The sequence below is a fragment of the Penicillium samsonianum genome, assembly GCF_028829775.1.
Source record: "Penicillium samsonianum strain IBT 33392 chromosome Unknown utg000002l_segment0_segment0, whole genome shotgun sequence".
In the NCBI taxonomy this organism is placed as follows: Eukaryota; Fungi; Ascomycota; class Eurotiomycetes; order Eurotiales; family Aspergillaceae; genus Penicillium; species Penicillium samsonianum.
In genome coordinates this window covers 2,233,021-2,253,026 of record NW_026643260.1, presented here as the reverse complement: position 1 = coordinate 2,253,026, position 20,006 = coordinate 2,233,021, and the positions used below count along the sequence as shown (strand labels likewise).

Below are 20,006 nucleotides of genomic sequence, written 5' to 3'. Positions count from 1 at the left end.
TGATCCTAGTTTCCGTGTTTTCCAGAGGGAGTTGCAGATGTGTCACGCAGTAGTTTATGAAAGTGAATGAAAGGGGGAACACAATCGACATCAAACAAATGTAGTAGGGATTGTCTTATGGTTGTAAAGACTGAAACGGGATCACAGCAGTTGTCGACGATTTAGGCAGTGATGACTATCATGACAGTGATTGGTTTCCTTTTCTTTGCTTGGCTTGCCAATTCGCTACATGGGCTGGTTGTTACGATCTGATAATGTATTAGTATCACTATTTCATATTCAAAGGTTCATTACAAAGAACACCCTGCTGCGTTTTTAGATATTCTTTTCAGGTGTCCTTTTAGGTCTTTGTGTGTATACGAAGGCAACAAAAAGAATAAACCGAATAGAAAATTCTTTTATGTATAGCAGGGATCCATATGTATATCCCCTCCTTTGTCATAGGATCTTTGCTCTTCAGCTACTTGCGGTTGCGATCCCTGTGTTCCTCTGTCCCGGGGGCTGCAGCTAGAGATACGAGGAAGCAAATGGAAACCATTCAGAGGGACATGATACCTAGGTACATATGTAGATTATAAAGTATAAAATCAAGTTTTCCAACGGAGTACTGAAAAGCAAATACTACCAAGTTGATTGACTTCCCTAAGTTACTCCGAAGTGTCTAACATTTAGCCTTGAAGCTGTCAAGACTCGAATGTTCACTGGTTGCCTCGAGCGATGGACTTGGCTCACATCATATTATGCAGGAGACGGATAAACAATCTGAAAATACTAGTAATAGGGCTGAAATAACCAGGGAACTTCGAGTGCAAAATCCTGTTTTTCCTCCTTTTGGGGTGATCGACACGTTGCCAGGGACAGTGATGCCTCAGGCCAACATTCCTGGAAGGGAAAACTTCTGTCAAACTGCAACGTGGGAGAACATTCTTCGACGTTTTGACATAGAGAGGGGGGATTTGTACACTTCAGATCAAACGGCACCTTTGAAACAAGTCCAGGTCATTTGTTGCACTACTAAACGGTGATCGACGTCATACTGGGGGCTCTGTGCGAAAAAAAAAGAAGGGACCAAGAAAGCGCATCCACCTACCCCGAGTGCTCCTTATCGTGTTTCATTCGACTATTAACCCGTCGAATCCACCTGAACCCCATTTGTGATTTCCTCTCTTGTCCTCTCCTCCAGCTCCTATACATCTTCCCGGCCACCCTTCAGACAGACCAGCCCCCCTGCGCGGTCGGCGCGTTACTCTGCAGAAAAGCTGCATCCCACGGAACGTTGCATTGAGACGCGAAACACCCGAGCTTGTCCCCTCCATGGCCTTGAAATTGTCATTCTTGTTTCTCCTCGATTCTCGTGAAGCCTGAACCTCAACCCACCCTTTCGAAGCTCCTGGACGGAGTCAGGGAGCAGGGACGATGCGGTCTGGCTTGGATAAACCTGGCGCTCTCCCACTCCTCATCCTCATTGCATTTTCTCTTCTCACATTGGTGCCATCACTACCAAATCTCTACCACTCGAAGTTTGCGGACTTCAGCTTCTACACTGGTGCAGCTCGCCGTATGTCCCCCTTTCCGCCAATGTCAAGCTCTTCGAGTCAACTAACCAAGTCGACTGTCCAGAGGTCCCTCTCCTTCAAGACAGTGTCACCGAATTAGCACCGATAGCACCCCCGCTCAACGAGCCTCGCAAATCATGGGTTCTTGCAGCATCACATCGATCGCGAGGAAATCGCCCACCGCTTACCGCGCGGGTTGCAAATGCCGCTGCGGTGCCGGCCAGCGAAACGATCGCCGTCGCAAATAAAAGTCGACTTTCATCGTCAACCCGCGAATCCTCATTTTCATTCAGTCGCAGAGCCCGCGCAGTCAGAACCTACTTCATCCAGCAATTAGACGACTACCCATTCCTCACATCATTCTCCAACCGCAGCCTAGTTGCAGACTCGATGCACCCATATCCTACCATCACCATCAACGAATCTCTCCCAACCTCCGACAACGAATCTCTTCCAAGCATCCCGTCATATAATAACTCCTCCGACAGCATTCAGGAGCCACTGGTGCCCTTTCCTGCCTCTCTCCGCGATATGTGTCTGCAGGCCTGCCATGTCGCCATTGATTTTGGAAAACGCGTCGGACTCCACGGGGCAAATTATGCGAAATCGATCTTCCTCCCGGAGCAGATCACAGGGGCTCCTATATCATTAATACCCAACCCCACAATTCCCAACGCCGCCTCAGATCAAGACCCATTCACCTCATCCGAGCAAGCACCGCCCCAACAAAAAGTTGGCGCTGAGGATTCCACCGATGCTGCCGCTGGTCGGCACTCGCAGGAGCTCCATGGAAGCTGCATGGCCGTTGTGATCGGTCTTGTTGCAGGCATCATGTGGTTCTAGGGCAGGCTGTTTTTGGTACTGCTACTTCATGTCTGTCCGCTGATATGTGTGATGACCTTTCTTGTTTTATTTGGTTTGGCGTATTGTATTAGATACATGTAGACAATTGGGCCGGTGGCTCTGGCTTAGCCTCCTGTTGGAATCTAATAATCATATTTACCATTTCGTGTTTCGGCACAAATCCATATCATTAGTCTTCCGCCAATAGGTCCGTTGTTGCATCGAGGCATGAAGTCTAAGCCCTTATGATATACCCGTCGACATCTGCGCGTGTTTCTGCGCATATTTCTTGCTAAATAGTTCTTCTTACCAAAGAGGGCTTCTTCGGGTCTCAGGGGCCACACGGACTGATATTTCAGCTGTGGCAGCTTGTTCAACCGCTCTGGCTATTTGCATCGTCTCGCTGGAGTTAAGACTGAATGAGAGGTGTCAAATATCAAGTCAAGCAAACAAATCAGGGATACTTTAGATAGATTCCTCATTCAAACTCGCCCATCCTAACGATGAGATAAACGCATTTTCAGTGATCCCACATGTGCATGTATACCTAAAGAAATGAGCCTGCGGCTTTTTACAATAACTTTCTACTGGTAAATGTTTGTAATGATACTCATCTCCGTCTATGAATTGAGGGAGCCCCGAGTTATTACCTACAGAAGCCAAAGAACAGAGAAGTTTAACGACAGTATCTTTACCCTTCCACTCAGCCCAATCTAAGGCGGCTCGCCCTGAGGAATCGCTGATATGAGGTAACGCTCCCTGCTCGACCTATAGCATGACTGAATTGAGCAATCGATCTACAGTCGAACGATGGAAGGGGGGAAGGTACACGTGTATCCCAGGCGGCTTTGTGCGTGCGTTTTAACTGATTATCTTCTCTCAATTTTGGACATCTTTCAGTTCAATCTTGTTGCAAAGGAGCCTATGTCGAAATATGGCCTACTATTCTCTACAATGTATTTATTTAAGTTCAATTGTATCATGATATCATACTTGATCATGTTCTGATATTGGACATAATCTCGCCTGCATAAGACACGCTTGTAGGAATTAACGGAGTTTCCATCTTAAATCCTTGACAATTTTCAAAAACTTTATTCCTAATATGTTCCATCATCTTCTAATCGCTGATCAAAAAGTATTCAAAGAAACAACCTGATGCATTTGATACTTGATGACATTGGGCTAACCCGATGTGGTAAGGGATGGGTTCTAGTGGGGATTTTCGTGGACGTTGGTTGGTCCTTCCGAACTATAGTTTACCAGAGATGCACTTGAACAACTAACCCCATTATCACCGAGAGGAAACATATAAAAGGGACCATTGCATCTGGTCGAAATTGAAAAGGCATCAATCAAGACTCCTTTGCTCTCTTCATTCCTACAGTTTTTTAATCTTCCAACACCTTCACCCAAAATGTCCAACAATCAACAAGTCCTCCGCTCTGAGGTCGTTCTCGAGAAGTACGGCAAGGCCCTTGCCGGAAAGACAGGTAAGCAAGATCCCCATAATCTGCCAAAGATAAAAGCGCTGACAATACTCCCTTCTTTCCGTAGTGCTCATCACCGGCGTTTCCGACGACTCCATTGCAGGCGAACTCGCGCTCCAGCTTTCCGCCGCCGATCCAAAGCTACTGATCCTGAGTGCTCGTGCAGAATCAAAGATTGCAGGAATTCAAGAAAAGATCAAGTCAGCCAAGCCAAATGTGGAGACTCGCTTTCTCAACATGGACCTGAGTGACTTGAACGCCGTGCGAAATGCTGCCGGAGACCTGAAAGATGTGCCTCACATCGACCACCTTGTCTGCGTGGCCGGCGTAATGTTCCCGCCTTACAGCAAGACAAAGGATGGATTCGAGAGCCAACTGGGAGTCAATTATCTGGCGAACTTCTTGCTCGTGAAGTTGCTCCTGCCGAAGATCCGTGCTGCGGGACCGGATTCGTCTGTGGTGATCATGGCCTCGTCCATGGTCAAACAAGGGAAGATGCACTTTGATGACTTTAACTTCAGTGTGAGTTCGACTTACAGGTTATAATTAACAATACTGACATTCTACTTTCTTGCAGGATGGCCGAACCTATGACGCTATGGTTGCATATGGCCAGTCGAACGCTGCGAGAGTCATGTTTGTCAAGAGACTGGGTGAGAAGTTGAAGACTGAGAAAATCCGTGCTTTCAGTGTTGACCCTGGTGGTATGCCTTCCTTCTTCTTACTATTCAGTGGATTTAGCTGACCACATTTAGCTGTTCAAACTGGTCTGCAACGACACTGCCCTCCCGAATTTTTGGACCAGGTCGAAGAATGGAACAAGGCCGGAGGTACGTGCTGCCCTCTTTCTAAATGTCTTATTTCTCACTAACCGATTCTATCTAGCCATGGTTGACTTGGATGGAAAGCCAATCGAAATTCCTCCATGGACTAACACCTCAGAAGGAGCCGCTACCGTCATCACAGGAATGGTTGACCCTACCATCGCAGGTAATTACAACACCTCACCAAGCCCGTATTTTCAGTATATTTTACTAATCATGTCTGCATCCAGGATACAATGGCTCATACCTCAGCCAGAACGCAGTTGCAGACCATGAATTGCACACCCATATCCACGATGAAAGCAACTGGGCTAAGCTTTGGGAGCTGAGCGAGGAACTGACGAAGGAGAAGTTCTCACTTTAAGGGATTCGAAGTTGAAAAGACTTTGATGTGTTTATTATTTATGGATTGAAATATCACTTGATCTTTAACATGATGGGCTTTTCCCCTCGCCGTTTCCTCCAGTAATTAGAAGATGTGATTATGTCGGGACAATCCTTTAGCATCCAGCTCCATTTCCTAATCAATGTCTCCGAGGCCTCATAAGCAGATGGATCCCAAGCTTCGCCCCAAACACGAAGCCCGACTTCTTGCGATGAAGCACAAACTCCATAAAAATCGCCGCATAGTTCATCTTCGTCAATTACATCTGTCCTAGCCAAAAGGGCCTCCCGTAGAGATAAGATTGGAATCAAATCGATCCAGGGGTGGTGGATGATTTGCTTCTGTTTCTGAGATGGACATAGGCTTGCTGGGAGATGTACCGCCGACGTCGATGGGCCGACGAGGTTGAACTGCGATGCGAGGTCTTCGGTGAGAAGGTCAAGTGTGAGGCCCATGAGATCGGCGTTGATTAACATAGCTCGAAGTACATTGTACTGGGTGATGCAAAAAGTGGGGTTGCGTGAGAGAACTGGGTTCTCTATCATATGCAAGGCTTTTGCGCTGAGTTGCTTCATATACTCATCGCGCTGGGCAGGGTTTAAGTAACAGAAATATTCTTCGTTCTGGCGGGGAGGGGGCGATAATTGAGTAACTTGAAGGCTTGTTGCTTCTTCTGTAAATGCATTCTTTTTGGGGATGTTTGAATCCTCAATATAGACAACCCATTTCCTATCTGGCGTTTTGTGTTGATTTTTATACTCCACAGCCTTCCTTTTTCCTATATAAAACGTCAGTCTAAACAGGTCATAGTTAAGGGGCTGGGTGTGGCGAATAGGAGCGGCACCTACTGCTCGCACGTTGATTGAGGCGATTTTGGATTCGTCTTCGGGCCACGGCATCTAACGTGTCTATCGAATTATCTGAAGTTGTTTCCATTGTTGTTTGCTCGAGAGCTGGCGATTGTTCAACTTGGACAGCCATCTTAAAAAGCTGTAGTTTGGGGAACGAAGTGGTAAGACGGGAGAAAGTTTGGACATGAGGTTCAAATGCCAAGTTCGGAGTTAGCGTTAGGTCCGAATAAACGCGACAACGTAACTGGACAACACACTACAAATATTTTAGAGCTAACCTACTCTTCTTTTATTTTTGATCAAGCTGAGTAGTATTGACACGATATTAATTATCCTACTAACACTCCGTGCAACTCGGAAACGCGTCCGAGGATCTGTTAACCCCTTATAACATATTTCACGAGCGAGCGGCGCACCCAAGCGAGTGGCGCACGTTATTTATGACGTAACATGGTGGCCAAATACCCAAAAGAATAATCCATAGTCTCCTATGTCTTGGAGACTATGACTGTCTATGGAAATGCTTCTGTCACATCATACAGAATCTTCGGCCTCGATCTCATTTATTGCTGGATAGAATATGAAGCTTTCCAAACTCCGACAAATACTCACCTGTGGCCGTAAGAAAGATCCAGATTCCGGAACAAAAAGCAAGCCACATACGGATACTGGAGGTGATAATAGAGATGATGAATCTTATGGCACTTTGAGCGAAGTCGCTGCTCCGCGCCCGGTTGAGCCCACAACCGAAGAGGAGGAGGCACGGCGGGAATCCCTCGATAGGAACATCTCTGAGGCACATTCGCACCCTCATCTCAGCAATAATTGAATGAGTTGGACACAGGTATCTGGTCCGCGTACCCTTCGTATTTGTTGTTCATGACTGTGGGTGACGTTACTAACATACCAAAGAACGAATTCAAGAAGTGCAACATGAGTTAATGGAGAAATGAGTAACTGTGTTCCCAGGAATCAATAGCTCCAAAGGTACCCATTTTAGCCTCAAAGACTGCATAAGAGAATACTACCCCTCGTTAATCAGGAATTCCGAGGGAATTTGGATTGAGGCTCTTTCCAGGGTTGTTTAGGCATGGCGGGCCCCGCTAGCTTAATTATGAGCTTAATTATACTCGTGCTTACCACACCTCGCACCGTAGAAGGACTTGTGCGTATATGCAGAATGATAAATCCCATGCATATCAGGGATCAAAGACCGCCTGAGAATCGTGGGACCGTAGGCCCACGACCAGCAATGCATATATTTGGCTTCGAGGCGGGGTGTGCAGCTTACTTGATTGGACGATGTGCTCAAGCATCTCTTAATATCTTAGAGAATTCTCTTGGTGAAGTGGCTGTTTTGAGGTCCGTATTTAAAATAGGAAGTTGACAACAAACACCAGGTTGTTCAATTGATTACTTCGACTGAATGCTTCTACTTTGTCCAGACAGAGGCATCATAACCATCCATCAAGGATGTATACTCGGGACCGGCCGCAGCCCATCCTTTAATACCCCCCGAGAGAACCAAGCTCTTGATCTCTTTGTCGTTTTGATCTTCGAGATAATCGGCAAACCATCCTGATGCACGGGTACCTCGACCCGCAGATGACCCTAAATGAAGATCAGTATTCACGTTCCGAAGAAGTTGTTCTCATATTTATTCAGCAAAGCTCACCACAATACCAAATCACATATTTCACGCTGCTGTTCGATACAAGAGAATATAATGTTGGGATCGTGGGGTATAAACTCTGGGCTGGCAAGTTCAAAGACCCTTTGATCGTTCCTCCCTTTTAACATATCAGCGCATGAAGATATCACTTTTTTCCAAACACTCCATACCTCATAGTCCGTGCGACGCAAGTCAACGAGTACAAAGTCTTTTCCTGCTTGTTTACCCTCTCGAATCCATTGCAATAGCTCCTCTCGCGATATGGAGGGTGCGGCGCCCTTTGGTGCGGGATATGCTGCATGCCATGGAAGTTCGGCTGACATTTTGGTTATGACAAATGCTGAAATATTGAGAAGTGAGAAATTCCACACTCCTCAGACTGTTGACTCTGCAGATTGAATACCCCGAATACCCCGCCCTCCGATGAGGAATGTCACTCCTGCATTCTGATTGGTTGGGTGTCAGTTTGATTCTTCAGCCAATCAGCGCCCGGCAGTGACATATCATTCGCATTTAGTTTCTATACAAATATTCACGGACAGATCTGGACGAATACAAAATTCTATGCTACAATCGCTGCATTACAACCATTATCCGTTCGACAATTTGTTGATCGAACAGCCTTGATCATTCACCATGGCATCAATACAACCACAGACACGTTTACATCCCTCATCCAGTCCTCCCAACAGCCAAACAATGACATGCGACATCGAAAAGCAAAGGGAGACCCCTTCTCCAGATGAGCCACTGAAGAAACAATCAATGTTCTCAAGTCTCGGTCTTCTTGACCGGTTCTTGGCAATATGGATTTTTCTTGCCATGGCAATTGGAATCATCCTAGGCAACTTTGTCCCAAGCACAGGTCCTGCTCTGCAAAGGGGAAAATTCGTGGGAGTCTCTGTTCCCATTGGTACGTGGAAGCAAGTCGCAACTGTTTTGCTGTCGTTACTAACTGAATATGTACTTCCAGCTGTGGGTCTTCTCGTCATGATGTACCCTATTCTGTGCAAGATTCGGTTTGAATCCCTGCATCATGTTTTCCGAGCGAAGGATATTTGGATCCAGATGGCCTTTAGTATTCTTCTAAATTGGATTATTGCCCCTTTTCTTATGGTTCGTCATTCCAACACTTCCATGCCACAGAGTTCATCACTGACTTGGTTTCATTAGCTGGCCTTGGCTTGGGCATTTTTGCCCGACGAGCCAGAATTGCGACAGGGACTAATCATTGTTGGATTAGCACGATGCATTGCTATGGTAAGCCTAAACTCAGCAAACGGCCCTCGGAAACGAGACTATGCTAACAGCCGGTTTCTATCAGGTACTGGTTTGGACAGGACTAGCCGGAGGCGATAACGAATATTGCGCCATCCTCGTCGCTCTCAACTCAGTGCTGCAGATGGTTCTTTTCGCTCCAATGGGGGTGTTCTTCATCAGCGTCATTAGCGGCGATCCAGTCACATTCGAATATTCAACAGCCGCCAAAAGCGTTGCAGTGTTTCTGGGAATACCTCTAGGAGCCGCAATCGTCACGCGTTTCGCGCTCCGACGAATCTCTGCAAAATGGTACGATGAGACCTTTTTGAAATGGCTTAGCCCATGGTCTCTCATCGGCCTGCTGTTCACAATCCTTGTGTTATTCGCCTCACAAGGCCGCCATGTGGTCCACCAAATTGTCTCCGTGGTCCGAGTCGCGGCACCGCTCATCGTTTATTTCCTGATAATCTTCTTTGCGACCCTCCTTGTCGCATACAAATTGGGATTCGGCTACAAGTTGGCCACTGTGCAGAGCTTTACCGCTGCCAGCAACAATTTTGAATTGGCCATTGCTGTTGCGGTGGCGATGTTTGGCGCGGATAGCAACCAGGCTCTTGCTGCGACTGTAGGGCCTCTTATAGAGGTTCCTGTGCTGTTGGGTCTGGTATATGCTGTCAAATTGATAGGTAGACGAGTTGGCTGGAAGGATTAAGAACAAAATGTAAACTTTAGACTATCAATAATTATTTGAAGAAACAGCCCTATATATCAATTTATAAGCGCGGTCCTCGGGGTGTTTATTCAGTGACATGCCACTTTCGTTTTATTGGACGACTCTAACTTCCCCTCCGCTTCTTTCTCCACTTACTTTCCACTTAATACCATAATGTTTGAATATATTCAACTTCATCTCTCTCCCCCACGGCACGTATTAGACACGACTCTTTGTTCAGCTTAAACTATGCCTCGCACAAAAACCAAGACCAAGGTCGGTTAGCTAGGAACCATCCCATCGTTTTATTTATTTTGATTTCATCCCACTCACGTTCTACTCGTGTAGAGCGAAGATCTCGCCCGAATTCGCAATAATCAACGGCGATCAAGGGCAAACCGACTAGCATATATTCGCGACTTGGAGGAAAAGGCCAGAAAATACGACGAGTTAATTGCATCAACACCTCCACCGTCACTATCAGCATTTGACAAATTGCAATCCGAAAATGCCTGGATGAGAGGGTTACTGGCTACCCTAGACATCAACTTCAACTCTTTGGATGCACCCCCCGGGAGCATTCACGACAGGGAACCCAATATGGTATCGGCGGTATGCTCACCAGGTTGGATAATCATAGTCTTCAGATTCTGACTTATCTCAAGATCACCGGCTCGTTCGCTAGTAGCGTGGAGACTCGCCAATCTTGGGAAAATTCAACTCCCTTGTCATTTTGGGAGCAATGGGATTCGTCGGGTCTATCGCCTGACATGGGGCTAGATTTCAATATCCCGTTACTGTCGAACGACGTCAATAATTTGGCCAATTTGAATCCTCCCTTGGCAGAACCGACAGACCCGAACCTTGAGGCTAGCCAGTACCAGGGGAGCCAGGAGGGCACTGAAGCAAGTGTTCCGAGCAACAGGAATACGACACTATGCTCTTTAGCATGTCAATGGGTGATCCAATGCAATACCAAAGGTGTGGAATTGGATGTCTTGTACTTCCGGATGGAGCGTGGTTTCAAGCAAGGTAACAGTCCGCTGGAGGGATGCAGGGTGGATAATCAAGTTCTTCTTAAAGTTTTGACGGAAATATCTTGACATATTTTGGTTTGATTTCAACTGATATGCGTATTTTCTCCTACTGCTTGACAGCATAAATTTGAAATGAGCCTGGATGAAAACCGGTCAGTGTTGGTTCAACAATCGAAAAGCGTTGAAGACTCACCAGCCCATTCATTGAAGTCATACTCTAGCAAGTCTCCTTCAGTAGCATTCTTTCCTGGTGCTCCTCCACAGCAACCAGCTGGTTCCGACTGGTCGCTCGTCTCTCCAGCATCCATTTGCCCTTGAACCAAATCCTTGTAAACATTGATGTCACTCTGGGTGTCGACGATAACGATATCTAAAAGGAAAATGATGGTTAGCGAAACGTGCAAAGCATAATCACACTTAGACAGATACCTTTGAATCCCGCCTCGGAGAGGTACTTCTCATACTCGCGAACCTGGCTTGCCCCTGCGATGCACCCAACGTAGAAAGATAGACTGTTGACCACTTCTTGTGGGAGCTCCCTTCGAGTCAGAATATCACTGATGGCAAGACGACCTCCAGGTTGCAGCAAGCGGAACATCTCGTTGAACGCAAGATGCTTGTCAACTGTAGGAACAAGGTTTACCACGCAGTTGCTGATGATGCAGTCGGCGGTGGCGTCTGGCAGAGGTATAGATGTGATCGAGGCTTCAATGAAGGATGCGTTAGAAGCACCCGCTTTCTCCGCATTTTTGCGAGCGAGTTCAAGCATGCTCTATGTGTGTCATTTGTGTTAGCTTGGGTATCTCAAATCGTCGGTAAAAAATCAGAGTCTCACCTTCGTCATGTCCACACCAATGGCTTTCCCTTTGGGGCCGACTTTCTTGGCGGCCAGCAGAACGTCGATGCCACCACCACTTCCCAGATCAATCACTGTCTCGCCCTAGAACAAAAAGTTAAGCAGTCGCACGGTGGGATCCATTGGCGGTAACACTCACCTCTCGCAGGTTGGCAAGGGCTAAGGGATTTCCACAGCTCACTCCGAGGTTTGCAGCCTGGGGAATTGAGCTGAGGTCTGCAGCCTCGTAGCCGAATGCTTGGGCAATATTTTGCTCGGCTGTCTTCTCCTCGCTGGTGGAAGCGCGATCAGCCAAGTCGCCATAACGATCTTGGACACGATCATAGATTGGGTTTGAACTCATATTGTGACTCAGAATGATGAAACAGGAAAATATGTAGTTCTCAACGGTAGAAGGGTGGAAGATTTGTGTCTAAATTTGTCGCGCGATGAGCATCCCGCAGATATAGCAAAAGTAGCATGTCACCACATTTGTATGAATGTTCCAATCATTACGTGCCCACAATAATAATACCGACCCTATGCCATAATAGCGCGAGATTTTGGAACATTTCATTGGCTCTCACTGTGTCTGGCATGTCACTGCATTCGACGAATGCTGGTGCGAGTCCCGACCTTGCAAGACCTCCAACTTTACATATTATTAAGGTCAAATATATTATGTTATGTATATTAAAAAAAAAAAGATGAGCACCACTTTTTACACCCAGCTCCTTCTCGAAGGTTGGGACCGCCACCCCCTTCCTAGGTCGGATACTAATGTGCCGATCAATTACCCTGTGGGTGTAGGAGAGCGCGTCTCTATAACGCGGGTTTGGGAACAGGGAAGGGTACCCTGCCCGCACCAGAGGCTATATCAAAGCCCCCCCCCCCCCCCTATCACACTGAGCTAGCCGGGGTGGAACTGCTGGTGGGAGTATATTTACCTTCTTCATAAGGGACCTATTTCCCGATTGGGAAGTCACCTATATGTAGTCAACCCAGTGCAGCCAGAGTTCGATTCCCCTTTATTAATTTCATTCTAATTTCTTGTGCCTCGGCTTCTAACCACCACATTTGTATTTGGAAGCTAAGCATTATATGCAATAAACTAACACTCAAACGAATTGACCCTATACTAAGTAGTACTCCATTCTATCATAGCTCAAGTGGACCCACAAATCTGGGGGTATTTCATTGGTTCCCACTATTTCTGGCGTGTCACTGCCGGAAGACCTGACCAATGGACTGCCTACAATGTTGTATGTAGGTATACGTAGAACCTATAGATCGAAACACTTCATAATTGTCTTGAATGATTATGTCTCTTAGACTTGCTGCTACGCTAGAAATATTGAGAATCTGGTACCGATCCCTTTCAATCTCATGCCAAGCGAAGTTGATCAACCAACCCCTTGCTTCTAGGGCCTTCAAAGGTTTATTTTACCATTGACCTTACGAAGCCTTCGTTGTGTCTAATACCAAGTCTTAATTGCGATTAAGCACCCCCATGATCAACGAAAACCACAGATACGTACATATCTAATCGAGTAATTTAGAAGAAAGGAGATCCCATTCAGGGAAACTGCTACATACATTTGAATTAAGAAAAGCTAGGGACCTCGGTCCCAGATCAGATTCCATCCAACTACTCCCCTTGACTATCCAGGTCAAATGAAAGGCTTTCCAGCCAACCGAAGGTCATCCTACGCCCAGTAGTTTTACCATTGTCTGCCCAGCCATGGGAAAACCGCTGGAATGGGATGTCTAGGCTCAGTCTATCATAGATTCGGAGCCACACATTCCGGCAGAAGGTTATCTCATTATCCGTGATCACTGAAGAGGATACATATTGCAGCCTGATCATTGCCAACGCATCTCTGCAACGTTCCATGTGGCGTTTGAGTCTAGGTACCTGTTCGCACCTTTCCTGGTAATATCGAAGAAGGTGATCAACCTGCCGCACATCATTCTCCACGGTAGTCATCGACCTATCAATCGCGGCTGTGGGAGATCCACAATGCTGGGTTCCGTTAATTAGATAGGTGATCCTCATGGCCGCAATCAAAATAAGGCCAGCAGCGTAGAGGTAGTCTAGCTGCTCGCACTTAGCATGGTCATCATTCTCCTTTTTGTAAGAAATAGAGAGAGTTTTAATAATGTCCTGGGCGGCGGTAAGACGTTTGATAGCGCCATGGTACACCAGAGCGAGAAGAAGAGACGAGTTCACTGAGTCCATGTCCTTGCCGGGCACATGAGGAGCCATTTGGAAGGTCATAGGTACAAAACAAAGAAAGGGCGATACTGGCGAAGCCGGAAGTAAGTGTATCACATGAGTAACAAGGCACATGCGACGAATAATCAGGTCTTCCTCCATGGCCAAATCGATAGTAGACTCCTTCCATCACAGATATTTGGGCAGACCATTCTTCCAGCTGGACAGATTTTGATTCAGTTCCTGGAAACCACGCAGGTCCATGATCGAAAGCCACTTGATCGGGCATTCCATACGAGTAGTGCCTCCAGCTTCTACCCGCTGCACCCAACTAATTGGGAAGCTCTGCGAGACACAGACATATTGTCTAGCAGGTCTAATGGGGCTCGGGAACGGCCGATGCGCTGCCTAAGCTTAGGCGCCACATCGCAACATTCTTCATAATCCCGTAGAAGAAAATGTGACTAGGCAGCGCCTATTGAACGTAAGGTCATAGGGCTCGCCCTTGAGGCTTTGTATCAGAAGCGAGATAAAATGAGAGAAACGGATCTTGTTGTCGGAGACCAAGTCAACTAAGGATAAAGTTTAGATTAGTATGGATATCCACAAGTTATCAGATCCGACGCAGCCATAGACAAGGGGAATAGCCACCTAACTCTCGATGTCCAAAGGCAGTCTTTTCGTCCACCCAAGGGTCCTTCTGCAGCCTGAAACTGCAGAACCAGCGGGGCGATGATTTGCTGTGAACCTCTTAAATGGGACATCCACGCCGAGTCTATTGTAGACTCGGTGCCGAACCACAGGCTCGAACCGAATATTAATATCCATCACTAGTCCATTGGAGTGAACGGATTGCAGCCTGGTTTGATCCAGCACGCCACGGCAGCGTTCAATTCTTCGCTGCAGCTTTGGGGCTTGTTGGCAACTTTCTTGATAAGTGCGCAACAAGATGTCAATATTCTCTGCACCATGCGGAGATGATATCGGCCAGCACGGCTTGAACCCAAGATCACAGGAACATCCAAGCCAAGTCGGTGTCGCCAGACTTCCTGGGAGAAATGATATCGTTGTCTGTAATCATCCCATCGGATGACATAGACTGGAGCCTAATGAGCTCCTCACTGACGGTTTTGACGGACCTGTGCATCGTGGCAGTAACCACAATGCCGAGTCGTTCCCTGATCGACTCGAGAGAAGGATTCTGGTCGTAGAATTACTTGAGCTGCTCACGCTTGGAGCAGCTATTCAAGTTGAAATGGCAACCAAGGCGGCCCTAGCAATAATCAGGTGAGTCTCAAAAGTCCGAGTGGTTGTAAGAGGGGCTTCTATGCCTCGCATGAAGGGAAAACTGACCACAGAAGTGAGAGTGGAGTGATGCCAGTCTCAAGATCCGAAGGTCCCTTACCATTCTTCTATGGCGATTCGCAAGACATATGAGAACTGGAGACGCGGGCAGCAATTGTAGCATTTTCGAAGCCAGAAAAAAGCGGCTGGGGAGTATGTGAAGACGAGAAGTTATGAGGTGGCTCTCTGTGAGATGGTTGATGTTGGTCCCTCATTGTCTTTAGAGTCACCAAGAAAGAGAAAGCACACAGTGAGGCATTGACAAGTTGCTCCTAACCAGTTGGAAATTGATGGTCTGGACGGTTTGGGGATAGAAATTGAGAGTGCTCCCTATATGATGAGAAAGCCATCCAAGAAGAGAGCCTTGGAAGTAATATCAATCAATATAAAAAGAAAAAAAAAGGAGGAGGCCCCCCCAGACCCACACCCACCTCCGTTGGGACCGCACACCCCCTTCGAAGTTGGACCCGGCTAGGATGCCCAATCGGGGGACTACCATCTATATACCTTGTTCAACCTTACGGGTAGCAGGAACCTTAAGCTACCCTGGGGTCGCGAAGCCCAAGATAACTTGAAGGTATACACACCCAGTATCCCAGGAGGTATATAGACTACAGAGCCCCCACCCACTGAGCTAACCGGGGTGGGCCTGAAGGTTAATAGGACATCTCTATTGTGACCTATATAGGACCATTTCCTAATTAGGACATATACCAGTTGAAATGGCGAGAGTTCGACTCCCCACACAGGATCACTTTTTATTTTACGCTGCTTTGCTATCCATGGCCACATATTCTGTGTCTAGGCAGTCTCATGCCTCTTGTATCTCCTGCTCAATGGGCTTCTAACGAAAAGCCTTGATCAGCCAATTACAACTTAAACTTCCACGATCAAGCGCAACCATGAATCAGATACCACATATTTATGTATCAAAATAATCATTTAGAAAGGGGTTTCATTTGTAAGGACACACAAGGCTAAATAACTCAGTACAGAAAGTTAAAATCCTAGAAACTACTACCCGTGTAAACATCAAAGATGATCCTAAACCTCACTGTCCGTATCTACAGGGAGGCTTTCCAGCCAGGCGAGAGTCTTTCGGCGGCCCGCAGCTCCAGTACTACTGGAGGAACCCCGTTGGGGGAACCTCGCAAACGGTACATCAAGGCCGAGTCGGTCATAAATCCTGTGCCAGATGACAGGCTCAAGCCTGATATCACTGTCCATGACAACTCCATCCACCGACACAGACTGCAGGTTGATGAGGTCGATAGTAGCACGTGAACGTTGAATTCGCCGTTCGAGCTTTGGGGCTTGCTCCGAACTTTCCTGGTAAATACGCAACAAGTTATCGATTTGCCTCAGCTCCTCTATCATGGTCGTGACGGTCTTTGCCGTGCTGACAGCGGTGGATATACCTCGCGGGGTACCGTTCATGACAAACGGAACACTCCGGGCAGCAATCAAAATGAGGGCGGCAGCATAGAGGTATTCAAGCTGCTCACCCTTAGCAGTCTCATTTGCCGCTTTGTAAAAGGATGCATAGAGAGTTTTGACAATCTCTTGGGCGGCGATCAGACATTTGACAGCGCCGTAATACACCATGCCGAGGACAGGAGACGCATCCACCAAATCGATGTCCCTGCTAGTGATATGAGGAGTTATTTCACAAGCGCACGTTTGGGAAAGTCGCAGGGTCAAAATGAAGAAAGGTCGGTATTGACGAAGTCGAAAATACACAAATTGCAAATGAGCCAGGACGCACATGCGACGAACAAGAGGATCCTTCTTCATGGTAAAGTCGATGCCGAGGCCTTTCCATTCCAGGCATTTAGGCAGACCATTGTTCCAACTCGAGAGTTTTTCATTCAGTTCCTGGAAGCCGTGCAGGTCCACAATAGAAAGCCATTTGATCGGACATTCCATGCGTGTCACACGTAGATCATTTTCAACGGTGATCAAATCGTCGGTGTACTTAAGAAGGGAAGCACAAGCAATGAAAAAAGAAGATGCCGTGTGACATCGCTCCGAGGATTGCACACCAGATACACGGATGTTCTCATCAATATGCGACTGCATCGGCATGGGTGACTCACAAAAGGTGTCAAGGGATTGATCAACAACGCCAAACTGGAGAGTGAGAGACAGTTTCTTCGTCCAGAGACACTGCCATATCAGCCGAACCTGCTGCAACGAATCTTCATCCACGGCGAGACTTCCACCGTGCATAGTTTGCATCCGAAGAGATTGCGCTCTACCGATAGCCAGAGATAAGATGTCCCAAGCCATTCGCAGGTGGCCGACCAGATGGAGATAGTGGATCTGGAGGATTTGGTGGTGGAAAGATTGAAGCGAAGGTCGAGATTTGAAGGGGTCAGCCATGTTAGATAGAGCTGCATCGTACCATTTGCGGGCTTCCCAGAGGCCCTTTTCACGAGTGAGTTGGCAGGCGATTGCAATACAAAGCCCGAAGGTTGGGTCAATGACTGTGGGCCCGACCTTCCCATGATTCACGGCCAGGGCGAAAGAAACTTCGAGTTGGTCGAGATTAAGGATGGGCAGGGTAGGAGCCTGCTTCGCAACGAAAATACGCCAAAGTTTTTTGGGGACGTCGGAGCTGAACGGCTGGCTGCCAGAAGCAGAACGCCTATGAGCCGGGGCGATGATATTGTTGAGGTCCGACGACCGGGTGCCAGAAGCAGCACGCTGGGGAGCCGGGGTGATGATATTGTTGAGGTCCGACGACTGGGTGCCAGAAGCAGCACGCTTGGGGGCCGGGGTGATTATGTTGCTAGAGTTCGACGGCTGGGTGCCAGAAGCAGCACGCTTTGGAGATGGGGCAACGGTGTCATTAGACTGGCTGCCAGAAGCAGGACGTTTCTTGGACGCCGGCTCCGTGGAAGGCGACGCGACAGTGTCGTTGGATTGCGACGACTGGCTGCCAGAAACAACACGCCTCTTGGGCGTAGGCTTTGGGATGAAAGGCCACGACGACGACATGGTGTCATCGGATAAATCAATAAGTTCCAGAGGTGGTGTGGATAAAGATGAAGAACGAGAGGGGAAAGGAGGAGGATGGGTTGATGAAGGAGAGAGAGGGGGAAGAGGAGGGGGATGGGGTGGTGAAGGAGACAGAGAGGTGACATAGTTTTGTTTACGGGTTGTTGTTTTTGAGGGTGTTCCTGGAGTGTGCGAGGAAGGCACGCGTGGAGAGGTGGGCTTGGGTCGCACCTTCCTTTTTGAGATTGGAGTTTCTCTTTTGACACCTGGACTGTCTGCGCTGATATTGGCAATCTCTCCATCTGGGTCTAAAAGCTCCGCAAACTTCCTACGGTTTGAAGGACTCAGCTTCGAGTCAGTCGCTATGGCTGCAAGAAGCTGGTTGCAGAGGAAGCCGATGCGTGAGTCTTTCTCGTCCAAGCCATAGACATCAGGATGAAGTATGATTCTTTTCAAGCGACGGAGGAACAGGTCATTGTGATCGGATGTTGGAGGCGCCGATGCACTTGACAGACACTCTTCAACGCATATGATACGCTCTTGCATCTTCTTCTCCTCGGCGCTCATCAATGGGCCATATAAGAAGTTCTCAAAGCGACTGAGAAGAGCACGAGAGCACCGGCCACCCTTTTCCAGCTTGGCTGTTGCAACTGCCATTAGATCATCTTCTTCACGCCACTCGTCATTCAATGGAGTAGCACTCGATCCAGCAATCATGGGTTCAGTGGTTGGGCGTTCAGTCTTAGCTTTCATAAGTAGCTTCACGATGTTGCGCAGAGTCACTGCTGTAAGATTGCGATGCCTCATTCTCTGAACATTGATTTCGGTAGTCAAGTTGCACCGGAGCTCCGTTTCATCCTGAGGCAGAGTAGGAGATATACTACGCGGTGGAGGAGCCATTCTGCTTCCACTGGGAATACCGGTGCCAAATGGTATGGCTTGACCCGGTTCCAACGCAGATTTCGTAGTAGCACTTCCAGAGCCAAGCTCTGATATCTTGCGGCGTTTCGCAGGAGGCTGCTGGGGTATCTGCGTCTTCCGGGCATGGCTGAAATCATTTTGGATTGGTAGTCCAACCACATCCTTGACAGGTTTGGTTCGTTCAGGAGAACTGCCTGCGGCTCTTGGTTTTTTGTCACCTGTTTTGGGTAAAGCAGATCCATTATTGAACATTGGCCCTGAGAATGGAGCACCAGTCTTCTTGATGATTCTGTCCTCGGCACTTTTGTTCTCGGTACTAGATGATATAAAATTAGCCATTTTGGCTCGGCCAGGCTGATATCGCGGATAAACGTACACTGGCAAGGCCGCAGAAGGATATGAGCATTCAGCTTCAAAGCCCATGCTGTGACAGGTCTGGCAGACTATGTAAATAGTCAGTCATCAATGCACTTGAAATCCTCGTTGCCATATCAAGTCAAGTGTACTTACCTGGTCTAGCACGGTCACAGCGCCTGTGTCTTGCCCTATATTTCACGCAAGGAATTCCCAGCGGGTGGGTTGACTGTGCTGAAGAAGTGGTTGACAATGGAGCCGATGGTGGCTGTGAAATGCCGGTGCCATTCGCCATTGGCGTTTGGTCAGCCATTGCCAGGTTCAGTTCCCGAATCAATTGAGTGAAGAATTAGATCTATGAATGTAACAGTGTTAGTCTGTGTTGCTTGGACTTGGGATGATAGAGTTGGCCTAGCTGAGTTGACTGTAGCTTGATAAAGACCGCACAGTCCCCCATAAACCAGCAACAGAGAGCGATTTTCTTTTTAAAATCACTCACCAATATCAAAGACTGAACTTCTTGAAATGATCAAGTGGAACTGAACAGGATGAACATGTTCGTTGTTGGTTGGTTCGCGAAGTACATATGGTTCACGGTGAAGTGAGAACAACCATCTGCACCATGCCATGCGCAAGATGTTACACCAGCACCATATATCGGATTTGAAAGCCGCTTACCGAAGAATTCAATAAATGTTGAACTGAAA

At 47.5% G+C, this 20,006-nt stretch overlaps 10 protein-coding genes across 10 annotated transcripts; 5 read left to right on the top strand and 5 right to left on the bottom strand.

The window, feature by feature from the left end:
- Positions 1-1,416: 1,416 nt before the first annotated feature.
- N7471_002707 (uncharacterized protein) lies at positions 1,417-2,399 on the top strand (the record flags this gene model as incomplete). The annotated part of the gene is made up of 2 exons (XM_057275427.1): positions 1,417-1,558; positions 1,621-2,399. 2 exons carry the CDS (start codon positions 1,417-1,419, stop codon positions 2,397-2,399), a joined length of 921 nt encoding a protein of 306 aa, XP_057140065.1.
- Positions 2,400-3,816: 1,417 nt separating this feature from the next.
- N7471_002706 (Short-chain dehydrogenase/reductase SDR) lies at positions 3,817-5,077 on the top strand (the record flags this gene model as incomplete). The annotated part of the gene is made up of 6 exons (XM_057275426.1): positions 3,817-3,892; positions 3,957-4,411; positions 4,467-4,593; positions 4,645-4,719; positions 4,775-4,879; positions 4,944-5,077. The coding sequence occupies 6 exons, from the start codon at positions 3,817-3,819 to the stop codon at positions 5,075-5,077; spliced, it is 972 nt and encodes a 323-aa protein (XP_057140064.1).
- A 53-nt stretch (positions 5,078-5,130) lies between these two features.
- N7471_002705 (bZIP transcription factor) lies at positions 5,131-6,079 on the bottom strand (the record flags this gene model as incomplete). Its single annotated transcript, XM_057275425.1, has 2 exons — positions 5,131-5,876; positions 5,947-6,079. 2 exons carry the CDS (start codon positions 6,077-6,079, stop codon positions 5,131-5,133), a joined length of 879 nt encoding a protein of 292 aa, XP_057140063.1.
- Positions 6,080-6,529: 450 nt separating this feature from the next.
- Positions 6,530-6,778, top strand: N7471_002704 (uncharacterized protein; the record flags this gene model as incomplete). Its single annotated transcript, XM_057275424.1, has 1 exon — positions 6,530-6,778. The coding sequence occupies one exon, from the start codon at positions 6,530-6,532 to the stop codon at positions 6,776-6,778; it is 249 nt and encodes an 82-aa protein (XP_057140062.1).
- A 603-nt stretch (positions 6,779-7,381) lies between these two features.
- Positions 7,382-7,944, bottom strand: N7471_002703 (putative arsenate reductase (Arc2); the record flags this gene model as incomplete). Its single annotated transcript, XM_057275423.1, has 3 exons — positions 7,382-7,560; positions 7,625-7,739; positions 7,792-7,944. 3 exons carry the CDS (start codon positions 7,942-7,944, stop codon positions 7,382-7,384), a joined length of 447 nt encoding a protein of 148 aa, XP_057140061.1.
- A 313-nt stretch (positions 7,945-8,257) lies between these two features.
- N7471_002702 (arsenic resistance protein) lies at positions 8,258-9,593 on the top strand (the record flags this gene model as incomplete). The annotated part of the gene is made up of 4 exons (XM_057275422.1): positions 8,258-8,534; positions 8,595-8,737; positions 8,795-8,881; positions 8,946-9,593. 4 exons carry the CDS (start codon positions 8,258-8,260, stop codon positions 9,591-9,593), a joined length of 1,155 nt encoding a protein of 384 aa, XP_057140060.1.
- Positions 9,594-9,842: 249 nt separating this feature from the next.
- On the top strand, positions 9,843-10,696 carry N7471_002701 (bZIP transcription factor; the record flags this gene model as incomplete). Its single annotated transcript, XM_057275421.1, has 3 exons — positions 9,843-9,869; positions 9,942-10,205; positions 10,259-10,696. 3 exons carry the CDS (start codon positions 9,843-9,845, stop codon positions 10,694-10,696), a joined length of 729 nt encoding a protein of 242 aa, XP_057140059.1.
- A 40-nt stretch (positions 10,697-10,736) lies between these two features.
- Positions 10,737-11,829, bottom strand: N7471_002700 (uncharacterized protein; the record flags this gene model as incomplete). Its single annotated transcript, XM_057275420.1, has 5 exons — positions 10,737-10,768; positions 10,824-11,000; positions 11,060-11,402; positions 11,466-11,570; positions 11,626-11,829. 5 exons carry the CDS (start codon positions 11,827-11,829, stop codon positions 10,737-10,739), a joined length of 861 nt encoding a protein of 286 aa, XP_057140058.1.
- Positions 11,830-13,113: 1,284 nt separating this feature from the next.
- On the bottom strand, positions 13,114-13,731 carry N7471_002699 (uncharacterized protein; the record flags this gene model as incomplete). The annotated part of the gene is made up of 1 exon (XM_057275419.1): positions 13,114-13,731. The coding sequence occupies one exon, from the start codon at positions 13,729-13,731 to the stop codon at positions 13,114-13,116; it is 618 nt and encodes a 205-aa protein (XP_057140057.1).
- A 2,337-nt stretch (positions 13,732-16,068) lies between these two features.
- N7471_002698 (transcription factor domain-containing protein) lies at positions 16,069-19,612 on the bottom strand (the record flags this gene model as incomplete). Its single annotated transcript, XM_057275418.1, has 3 exons — positions 16,069-19,261; positions 19,322-19,388; positions 19,456-19,612. The coding sequence occupies 3 exons, from the start codon at positions 19,610-19,612 to the stop codon at positions 16,069-16,071; spliced, it is 3,417 nt and encodes a 1,138-aa protein (XP_057140056.1).
- Between the last annotated feature and the right edge of the window lie 394 nt (positions 19,613-20,006).